Source organism: Aethina tumida, chromosome 5, assembly GCF_024364675.1.
Source record: "Aethina tumida isolate Nest 87 chromosome 5, icAetTumi1.1, whole genome shotgun sequence".
NCBI classification, from domain to species: Eukaryota; Metazoa; Arthropoda; class Insecta; order Coleoptera; family Nitidulidae; genus Aethina; species Aethina tumida.
Window position 1 is genome coordinate 27,966,147 of NC_065439.1, and position 12,504 is coordinate 27,978,650.

Sequence of the window (12,504 nt, forward strand, 5' to 3'; positions counted from 1 at the left end):
TTAAAAATTATGAATATAAATTTTTACGGAGTTTTTCACATTTTGTGTAGATAAATTGGATACCAGAAGTGATTAATGTAGGTAGTTTTGGGTAATTCAAGTTCTTGCACAATATTAAGGACTGAATAAACGTAATATTCAGATAACATAATTAGCCTACTCTTTTAAAAAATGTGTATTCAACTTATGTTTAAAAACCGACACTCCTAAAGTGGTAACTTCAATCCCTTTCATAAGACTCAAACTTCAACTATTGTTGTCTTTTTGTAGGATACTTAATGGTGGGAGTTAGTTAATTCTTAGACTAATTACACTGTGTGCCTTTTTAAGTGGATAAAACCTGATAAAATATTTTAGAGAAATTACTTAATATAGAGATAGGTCTGTAATTATTAAAATTAGACACATTTTTTGAATACTGGGGTAATTTTGGCAGTTTTCCATATAGATGGGAAGGTATTAGTTATAGTTAGACATGCTATTTAGTATGTCAAACTCATTCACTTCATTGAGCTGAACATCATATATAATAAATATAATTATTTCGCTTTTCTCTTTCGACAATCTCCTGAATAGCTCCTAAGTCGACCAGACATAGACAATGTAAAACACGGGGTGACAATGCGGGGTCAACGCATCGCCAAAATTAATATTCGAGAGGACCGTCCGTGCGAAGTTTTCCACCGAAACGGTCGCCTATTAAAAGCCGACCGATACGTTCACATTAAATCCCACGACGTGTCTCAAAGAGGCATTGTATAACATCGGGGTCGGCCGTTTCGGGGGCCGGACGATCGGAATTGTAAAACACGACGACGCGACCGCCGGGCATATTTCACTTTTATTGATGGCGCCCGGACCGTCCGAAAATTAATTTGAGGTGGGAATTTCGTCCGAACGGCCGGACCGGGTGAGAAATCGAGAACGGCGCGGCGAGAATTTAAAGTGGTGAACGGCCACAATTAGGAGACGCCCGGACGTGCACGGGGGGGCTGTAATTCCTCGATTTGCGGGTTTCGTTCTTAAGTAAGTGCTCGTTGCGTGTACGTGCACGTTTAACAATCGCGGCCGCGGCGTCGTACGTATAAATCGTTTTGTGCGGCGGATTTATGGAGGAATTGCGGCGGCAGAAAAGTCGGGCGAATATTTTCCCGTGCACAAAGCTTTGTGAGGCTCTTGCCACAGAATACGGAAACTTTAAACACAAATATCGGTACGGTTCTATGCTTCCATTGTTAAAAATTATTCTGCCGTTCGTGCACGGCTGCTACGACGCAAATAACAGAGGAAGCCTTCCTGTGTTTTCACGTAGTGATTTGGTGAAAGTCCGTGAATAAAATCCAATATTTCAAATGAATGCTGGAAACCATTATTTTTGTAGTTGTGTGGTTTTGCTTTGAACATAGTTACATGTAAAATACACAATACAAAATGTATGTGAAATTATGTGCATGTGCACAAAATAATAAAAAATATACAAAATATAAATTCTGCAAATACTGCTGTATATTAAAAGTCATTTGAAAGATGCTGTGAAAATAGCAAATTGACAATATTATTTTAGTAAATTTGGCACAATTTTTCGAGGTAAACAAAATGTGACTTATCTTTAGTATAAAAGTTTACAATTATGGAGATACAGGGTGTCAATGTTAATAATTAATTTACTCTATATATGTAAAATAGTTTCAACAATTTTTATATAGACTATTATTAATTTTTGTTCATTATTGAATCACCTTATATATAAAAAAGTTATTTCGACTATTATGAGTTTTTGTGAAAGAATAGTGTTATTGAATCACCCTATATATAAAAAAGTTTTGTTACAAATTTTTCAATTTGAGATAAAAAGTAAGTTTTTGATCCAGCAGGATAAGTTCATTATAAAAATGGTGTAGCTCTTTTTTATTGATTAAATGGATTATTATTATTAGTTTTTTATATTTTAATATTATTAACCATTTTTTAAACATATTTTATTTCGACTATTATCAGTTTTTGTGGAAGAATAGTTCATTATTGAATCACTTTATGTTTAAAAATGTTATCTCGACTATTATCACTTTTTGTGGAAGAATAGTTCATTATTGAATTACCCTATATATAAAAAAGTTACAAATTTTTTAATTGGGATAAAAAGTTTTGAACCAGCAGTGTAAGTTCATTATAAAAATGGCGTAGATTTTTTTTATTGAATAATATAATTATTATTATATGTTTTTTATATTTTAATATTATTAACCATTTTTTTTTCTCAATTAGTATTTTATACTACATGCAAATTAGATAATTTTAAATTATTATTATTATAGTTTTACTGTTTATTATTTTTTATTATTTAAATCATTATTTTAAAATTAATTTTAAATAATTGAATAAATAATTGTTTAATATTATTAAAATAATAGGGGAGAACGGTCGATTACTATAAGCAAAATTTCAGACATTTATATACAATAGTTGCCCTTATTATAGCAACATACTTTAAAATTTCAGCACATTTCCGAGGCATAAACTCTTCTAATTTTCGAATATATGACATGTATATATGAATATTCCTCCAACCTTCTTGAATTGCTTGAAGAGAAGAGTTCGTTTAAATTTGTATAATTTTTATGTAGAATTTGATTATTAACGTGGTCCCACATGTTTTTTTTGTAAAGGTGGTATTCAAAGAATGCATCAGCCAAAAAATTTAAACAAATATTAAACATCCAAAAACACACTGTGAACTAATGTCTGATTTATTTTCTTTTGTTTTGCACTTTTTTAAACTCTTCTTCTTGTTTTTTTAAGTCGATTATTTCTTGTGTCTGTGATTGAACAAAAATTTTTGTTAACATTACCTGTTTAGTTCATACACACTTTTTACATGAATGTAACCTTAATTCGATCTCCCCTAATTATAAAAATAATAACTCTTATTTAATATTAATTGTGTCTTAGGTTTTTATTATTTTGTTAGATCTTTTAAGACTTTTTAAATAATTTTTATACAAAAATAAAACATAAGTATAAACAATTTCTTTAAAACTCCACTCACAATCAGTGCAACGGTTAAAGCTCATATTACACAAATACTTAAACTATACTCAATTCCGCATTCAGAAAGTTTGAAAATATCCACATAATACGAGCGAATTAACCATCGTTTTGCACATGATGTTGCCTCTTTCTGAAATTGGAATAGAGTTACGTCATGCTCATGTTCAAAAACATTCAAGCCACACAAGTAAAATGACTCTCTGACGTTTTACTTTGTTATAGAAGGAAGCAAATGATGAATCTAAAAAAAACATCACGTATCACACCAAATCTTATATTGCAATTTTTTAGATTCAGCACATATACATATATTTATACATTTTGAGGAGGTACATGTCATTTACAAGTGACTCAGTGTGGTGAATCTGTGAGCGGTAATACAAATAAAAAAACACAGTTAACTACAGTGACAGATGCAACATCACGACAAAAAACTAGCAAAAACTTCGATACCTTTGAACACTGGAGTCCAAATTCCATAATAGCTAGCTAAGCAACCTTTAAAAATAAAAAATAAGTGCTGTATAACTAATTCCATGTACAATAGTTTGAACGGTGGTTTGAAACCACTTTATTCCTAGAAGACTCGAGATGTGTTGAATTCTCACTAATAAGACTTGTAGGACTACTATGTAATACAACCAAATTTCTAAGCAAATAATGCAAAAATCAGATAATTCTTTCACTAACAACTTTTTATGTAGTTTAAATTTTAAATGTGACAACTAATTTCTACTCAGAAGTGCAGTAATAATTTTTCTCAAATGGAATTAAGTACCATAAATTTAAATAAACTAATGTAGAATCTATAATTTTATTTTAATATGCTATGTATTTACACATCACATCTAGTGTGCTGAACTAAGACTTCACTAATAAGGGAGAAGAGACCTTCTATATAATTGTACCTACATATTCTCTTAGACAGTGAATATAACTTTTTACTATAAATTTTATACTTCTTATTGATGTTTTTTAACAAAGAAATCAGTTTTTAACAGCAATTTTCCAGTGAATCTACTTAAATTTGTAGAACACGTCCGAACAGAAAGAAACTTTACCACTAGAATAATAAACAAAATTGCAAAGTGCAAAACAAACTTGAATGTGTTTATGTATTTCTTCAATTTCCCAAGAGAACCGGAAAACAATCCACTGATAGAGATTTCGTGTTGATCAATAGTCCGTATCTGACTGAATTTCTCAACGAGTTTCCATTTTGCACTGCAAACTTAGATGAAATATGCGTAGTTTTAATAATAAAAGCCGTCTTAACCGACTCAATTGGGCTGATCCAATGGAATTTTCTGCACAACACAACAATAAAATTTCGTCTCAAATCACGACACTCACCCATGAAAGCTGAAGGAATTGATGTTAGAAATAGTTTTTGGCTTCTCACTGGAACGCCCCCGTGATCCGTGTCCTGCATCTCTCGCATCAGCCCCTCCATCTGAAAGTAACAATAAAATTTTTAATCGGTGTCGCAAAGGACATGATTTAATATGTGCATAATGGTTTTGTTTGAAGTTTTAACGTTCATTTTATCAAAACAACAAATTACGGGTATTTTTAATGTTGCACAGCCATGCGATAGAGTTTAATTTGCATCAATTTCAGATTTTCACAATAATTATAATGAAAGATTAGCCTCTGTTGTATAATTGCATAGGTTAGAATTACTATTTGGCACACGAAATGTCGTGGAAAAATATTCACTTAAAACGTTGCCTTAGTGTAAAATTTAAATTGGAATAACTTATCAATAAAATCTTTTTACATTTTCCAATGTTGTGTAGGTTGTAAAGGTGATAGTAATCACACATTCTATTAATTAATTAATTCTGAGGAAGTCCACAGGAAACAGGAGGAAGTATTCCACCAGGAAATTTGTGATGTCAAAAAATAAATAAAGAATATGATAAAATTCACAAGAAGTGTCAATTTGACACAAATTAATTAATTTTTTGTTCACACTAACAAAATACAGAAAATTTTAACAAAATTCAATTTTAAAAGTGGATTAAAATTAGAAAATTATGTCAAATTTTATTTAAAATAATATATAATAAAAATCAACTAATATTTATTAAATTTTTCTAAAAATCATGAAAACTCAGGTTTTATATTTTATTGAAAATATGAGGAAAGTCCTTAAAAGTAAATATGGTTTAACATTAGCTGAATGTAATAAAAGTTGGCTAATAATAATTTTAAGAGAAAAACACAAAAAAATTCTAATAAATATCAAACAAAAAAAGGTTGTTGAAAAATCAACTAATTTTTGTTAATTTTGACTGAAAATCATAAAAATTCAGGTCTCATATTTTTAAATATAAAAAAATTGATAATTTCAGAAATCGGACAATTTTTTGATAAATACCATCCAAAACTGATTTAATTTTAGAAAAAATTCATCATTTTTCTTTATATTAAAGAAAATTGGAAATTTTCATATATTAACATTATGCCAATTTTTATATATAAGTTATCAAAACTCTTTAAATATACTAAGCACATCTGGAATCCGTAATTGCCTGAAAAATTTGAGACATCATCAAATTTGAACTAGAAAATGTCAAATGAATGAAAATGTTGTGATTTTCTGCAAAAAAATGAAGAAATAGAGATATATTCCAAAAATAAAATTAGCTCCATTTTTTTATAAAATTCAAAGAAATATATGACTGAAAGAATTGTTCAGAAAATAAGAAGAATTAAAGGTAAATAGAAATGTTAAAATATTTTTTAAGAATTTATCAAATTTGAACTACAAAATGTCAATATTTATGATTTTCTGTAAAAAAAGAAGAAATAGAAAAATACTCAAAACAACAAAATAAGCGACATTTTTATAAAATTCAAAGAAATATATAATTGAAATTTATTTTGAAAATGAGAAAAAAATTTAGGGCAAAATAAAGAGGTTAAAATATTTTTTAAGAATTTACCAAAAATGAAAAAAATGACGAATTTCACTAGAACTTTATGTTAAAGATAAGTGAAAGAGGAGGAAAGAGTTGACCAGTCTTGATAAAACATAAAAATCTCATGGTAAGTTGAAAGTCTTCTCACTTTTAGACCTCTTAAGTAGCTCATGAGGAAATTCGTGATATTGGGAGGTGATATGAATGAAAATCAGGTGGCTATAAGAATATTATTAAGAAGAAAAGGAGGAGGTAAATGATGGAAGTGAATTTTGTCCAGCCAACTGTATAAAAAGCTTCCACAATAACATATTAAATGCCAGAATAAATGCTGAATTCCAATTAGAAAATTACGACTAACAAACACTTTATCAAATTTATATAGGTGGAAATGTATGCGACAAATAAATTACTTAAAGTTATCGTGTCGGCGTCGCTAGCGTCGCGTTTCAGTTTGCATCGCGTAAAATATTTGGTGTTAAATAGATTTTGTCGGGGTAAACAAGAAATTTTACCCATTCAGAGCACGAACGATAATTAAAAAGTGAAGTTCCAGTTAAGTGTTTTCCTTAGCCAAACAATTAGTCGGGTCGTTCGGTGGCAGAACATTTTTATTTACACACCCATCTCGTGTCAGGGGAAGGTTATGTGGAAACTCCCTCATTATTCATTACTTTTATTAAAATCCGTTCAATTTACAATTCGCCACGTTATGCATTAAACACCGTTGCACGAAATTTGATCGTATTTTTCACATTGTCCCAAGGTTGCACTCGATTACACTGTTTGTTGGGGGCCCTCGAAGTTGGCAGCTTTAAGAGGTCTCCGAGCAGTGAATTTTAATAATTAAATACCGCTGCAAGGTGGGAATACTCAAGGGTAAATCGATTATACGTTTAGGAGATTCGTGGCACGGCTTTTCTTATAAAATTAATAACTCCGTCGGAAGATGTTTGCAAAGTGAACGTATGGATTACGTAGGTGTTGAAGTTTAATTTAATCACACTCAGTTTATATTACCTCAGGAGGATACTCTAACATAAAGACTATACGTGTCAAAAGTATAAATAAATAACTTACATCTGAAATGTTCATTCATTTTCACAAAAGAACGCCACTACGAATTCGAGTTTATTATTACACATTGTTTCACCACTCGGGGGCGACTTAAGAAATTGAAATTGGAAGCACGGCAGAAAGTTTTGTGACATTTTAAAATATTTCGGCTATTTGTGTTTGTTTCCCAGTTCGGAAAGGTGTGATCCTCGGGTTACGTAGAGGTCTAGAAAGTTTTAAATGGATATTTGACGGTACATTTAACTGTTCTGAGGATTTAGAGATACTTCTCTGACTGTTCCAGATCCCGTGCAGCTTATACTCATAAAACGTTCCGTGGAAATGTGCCCTTCTTTGAACTCATGATTTATCTTTTTAAGTTTAATTTTATTCATAGTTAAGGATCTAATTAATAACCCACCCTTAGATATTCGCCTGTGGCTGCTTGTTCAATGTATTTGTTCTTTATGGACTCCGCAACACTTTTATATCAGATAAAAGTTTCTCTTTTTGTCGTGCATTCCTTTATTTTGTTTTCTTGCCCAGGATGGCAAAATGACGAGGTGCAATCTAGAAAAGTAACTTTTGCAACTTGAATCAATGAAACAGGAATGTTTTGTGTGCGTGAGTACAATAGTCAGAAGTCTCTCCACTAATTGTAAGTTTCAAATATGTTTTTTAGTAAAAAGTAGTACATGTTATTATACTCTAAATGTCAAGGGTGTTTTTTTACATGAATACTTTCAGTACAAGCTTTATTTCTTGCAATTCTAGTACAAAATTAACTGGATTAAAATTAGAAAATGCGAGAAAAATCCTAAAAAGTAAATGTGGTTTAACATTAGCTGAATGTAATATAAGTTGATCAATAATAATTAAATTTTTGGACAAAACTACAAAAAATTCTAACAAATATCAAACAAAGTTATTGAAAAAATCAACTAATATTTGTTAATTTTGACTGAAAATCGTAAAAATTCAGATTTCATGTTTTACTTCAGGTCAAATATTTTTTTATACTCTCAATGTAATGGGTGATTTTTTACATGAATGCCTTCAATACAAGTTTTATTTCCCACAATTATGATTAAAATTCAGTACAGAAAATTCTAACAAAAGTCAATTTTAGGACAAAATTAGAAAATGTGAGAAAAATCCTAAAAAGTAAATGTGGTTTAACATTAGCTGAATGTAATATAAGTTGGCCAATAATAATTAAATTTTTGGACGAAACTAAAAAAAATTCTAACAAATATCAAAATCAACTAATATTTGTTAATTTTGACCGAAAATCGTAAAAATTTAGGTCAAATATTTTTTTAGTAAAAAGTAGTACATGAATACTTTCAATACAAGCTTTATTTCCCACAATTATGATTAAAATTCAATACATTATATATATATCATACTTGATTTAAGAGTTTACGTTGCATGTAGCTGAAATGACTGTGTACAGCTCAACCACCTCCTTTTTAATTAAAACTCCAGTCCTCTCATCGAACAACTCACTGTTTGTATTGGCTGGAATTACTTCATGAAGTTCAAAGGGTAGGGGTTGTTTCCGTCTGAATATTTAGCCATGGGACAGGCAACAACTGCTTACAAATCTGTGCCAAAGCTTAATAAATGCATGGGGTAGGCATATTGGACTGACGTCTGTGGACTTTCCTTTGTCTCCCTTAAATGCAGTCAAATTGCACCAACAGATTAAATTGAAATTGCTTCTGTTAACGCTTTCATTTGCAGAAGAATACTGTGCTCTTTAATTTGTTGTGTTATAATAAATTAATGTTGCATAAGTTGCGGTTAATTAATACAAAACAATATATATTATTAAAGCCACGTTCACTGTGTGGTAGTTACCTAAATGTCAGGGTGCAACGTAATTTGGCTTTAGCAATTATTAAAGGGATACAAACAGCACACCCACACAAACGAGAGTTTATAGGTTGTTGAGTTTCAAATTAAGAAAAATTACGGCATTGCGGAAAACAATGGTCCAGCCTTAATTATATTTGCTGTAATTGAGTTAGTTAACAAATAAACTTTGGTAAAAATAGAATCTTTTCATCGTTTTAATCATACGGTACGTACATAATATTAAGAAGTTATTTTGAATAACTCACTACAGTTGGGTCAGTGAAATTTTAATTTTAATTAAATGAAAGTAAATTTAAATAAACGCCGCGTTCTAATTAAAAGAAAAATGGGAGTGACGACTTCACGAATCATGGCTTGAAAAGATATAAACGTCAACGTTTTTATTTGTGCTTTAAAACGTAGGTATTATACATATAATTGAGTGCTCTGCACACATTTTACTTTCGCTTAATGAAATTCCACAAACGCTCATGCTCGAGAACGACTCGCAGGATTGTTTACGGTCATCATGTCTATTATAACGAAGGATATTTTAAAAGGATAACCAATCTTTCAAAGCACATAATTTTTTTATACATAAATGTGAGCTTTTTCCTGAAAACTTAACAATACCAATAAAAAAATTAGACTTCCAAGAAACAGAACGGAGTATATTGAATTTTTGTCATATTAAAGTGTTTCAGAGTAAGACGAGGACAGTTTTTAGAACAGGCAACATGTTTTCTTGAAGTCGGCCTACTGTTGTTCAGATGGCAATATTCCAAGACTTGAATTCCATTTGACACTATCTGATGACACATAAACGGCAATAAATCAGACCTCACCATTTGTCAGCCATTATTGGAAACACAAATGCCAACCTAATAAAAATTCTATTTTGGAGGTTTACTTATTGATTTAGAACTTTTTTTGATTTGAATGATACCTTTTGTTTGTAAAATAATTAACAGACTCTATTGGAAGTTTTGCTTGTTCAATGTCATCGGATTTGCGAACGAGTTTACGTGTTCGAAACAGAGCTTATTTCGTGCATGCGAATAAATTTTGTACCTTTTAAATTAAATGGGGTATTATCTTGCGACCTTTTTATATCCTGGCTCAGATACGTATAATTTACTGCCTTATTTGGATAGAACGAAGGTTGGGAAACTATTTAAATTTTAGTTGTATTCTTTTTGAGTTGAAACCTTGTTGGCTCCATTGTGCTTTGTCCTAATTTTAGAATTTTAATAGGCATTTAGTATTTAATTTTTAATGCATCCTCTCTCTTTATCACTTGCTTGCAGTTCAAAATTAGTTAATGTTTCAGAAAGTGTTTGTAACTACATGTATCACCTGAACTATGGAGCTTCACTTAAAGTGCAAGTCGATAAACTTTCACAATTTGATTAATTTTCATCACCTTTGGTTGTAATGTGTGGCCTATGACCTTTCCCGATCAATTACAATTTCAGAACACACTCTCAGCTTGTTGCAATCAACCCTTTATTCATCACTCGCACGTGTCACTTAGCATTATCATCGCCATACGTCTATTTTCCCTCGTCTCACTATTTCCTGAATGTTTGTTATACCTAATTTTTGCAATCTTATATTTTCTTCATAAGTATTCGAGCGAGGTGCATTCAAGTCCAACTACAAGAGGAAAAAAACTGTGAGAGAACTCCGCATTCAATAAAACAAAAACTTCTTTTCCTTTATGTTCTTCAGAAAATGTTACTTCATTCGAAGGACAAAGTTTCACTAGGTATAAAAACAGTGGAAATTCAGATTGTTGAAGGGGATGGAAAACTGAACTGAAAACAGGTCTATTTTTATTCACATTTGCAATTCATGTGGCGTAAAGAGGTCGGGATTTAAATAAATATTTCTGCTCCTATTATCTTATTGTACACAAGTAAACCTTTAATTACTTTATAATAATAAGTTTCAACAACAATCAATTTTGCCAAGTAACAGTTGGGCTGAAAAGTTCGTAGGCTAGCATAGAAAACATATTTTTTTTTATAGAATTTGATTTTATTATTCAATATAGTTGCCTTTTTATTGATGAGCCATCTTTTAAGATTTGGAAAGACATAATGTCAGACTCATTCACTTCATTAAAGACAATAAATGCCCTACCAAATTCATGAGCAAATTAATCCACAATATCTTGAGGACTAGTATAATTAATCCTGTCATCCCTCATTACTGGAGGTATTCTAGTAATGTTTGTTTTTGGTGAACGAAATTCCAGAAAGACTTGGGATCAGTGGCAATTGTAGCCTCTGGGCGACGAAGACAATGCAGGTAGGGCTCTTCAATCATAAACTTTACAGTCTTTCATATCCTGCTTTATAGATTTCACACAATATACTTGGGAGTAATTAGCGGTGAAAAGTTTTTCGAATGTAATCCTCGAGTTGCCATCCGGCAACATACTTCATTTAAAGTTATACGCCAGCATCACGAGATAAAACTAGTCGGTGGGAACGTGGAGGGGAATCGAGGAAGGCGCATATTTTCGCAATCAATAACGGATTAGAGTCTACCTAGAATTGGAAATGTTCGGGGAAGTCGCAAGTCTCCACACGATCCGGGCAATCAAATGAAAGTTTCTCCCCGAAATGTCGATCTCCACCTAATAATGTAGGCGTTATGAAATTTGTATCATTGGAAGTTGGCCCTTTGATCTTTTACATTAAACAGCAGTGCCGCTTTTAATCTAAATCACGAATACACCAACAACAACAAAAAAATTCGCGGCGTCGTCAAATCGAATAACATTTAGCGTCGTCAGATTTGATTTTTCCGTCCAAGTCGTCCGCGAGTTGGGAAATTTAATGAAGCGAATCGCGATTCGCGATTCGCTAATTCACTTTGTAGTTTAATTAGAAAATAATTTCGGTCGCGTTCGCCAGACACGCCCCGGGGCCTAAACGCAAACACGTTTTCGGGTCTGGTCTCGTCCCGACCGAGTCGTGTTCGACTCTTTTGATGTTTTACGATGTGGATTCGTTATTATTTATAACTTCCAAAGCCCTCGCTTTAAGTTCGTCTTGACGGCCAAAGGGAAAATGTAATGCAGGTTTACATATTGGTTGGGGGAATTGAATATGGAAATTCAAATATGCAAAGTGCAGTGTACGGCTCGTGGAGCACTTACCCTGGAAAGTGACAAACAATGCATTTTGTTTGTCTGGTTTTTGTTCTTTTATTGTCGAGACGCTTTAGAAGATGTTTGTTTGCCACAACATTATTTTAGAAAGGTGATCACTCTCTTGTGCTAGTATTACCAGTACTAATTGTTCTCTCCATAAAGTAGTAAGCACTGAAGATATAGAAGAAGATATAGATAATTTAATTTGTGTTTTTAATATTTTAAAGGCTCTAGAAAGGTATTGAGCTCATAATAACTTAAAAAAAACGAGGTTATTTTCTTAATTTTGATTTTTAATCATGTTACGATAACGATAAAGATGTGAAACTATTTTTTTTGAATTCCTCTTTCAATTTGCGATGAAATTATGAGCTTCGGGAATTTTTTAAAATGGTAAGTCATATTGATTATTAATATGGACCTCAGTTAATTGATATTAGTGTTCCAAAC

At 31.4% G+C, this 12,504-nt stretch overlaps 1 protein-coding gene across 2 annotated transcripts in view; it reads right to left on the reverse strand.

The window, feature by feature from the left end:
- Positions 1 to 12,504, reverse strand: part of LOC109599094 (regulator of G-protein signaling 11) — a 50,577-nt gene that overhangs the window by 12,252 nt on the left and 25,821 nt on the right. Inside the window, exons 4-5 of one of the 2 annotated variants that reach the window (XM_049967793.1) lie at positions 4,402 to 4,501; positions 3,502 to 3,546 (exon numbers count right to left, since the gene is read on the reverse strand). In XM_049967793.1, the coding sequence (XP_049823750.1) occupies positions 3,502 to 3,546; positions 4,402 to 4,501 (145 nt within the window). The remainder of the gene's footprint in view (positions 1 to 3,501; positions 3,547 to 4,401; positions 4,502 to 12,504) is intronic. The other variant, XM_020015036.2, reaches the window with a different exon arrangement.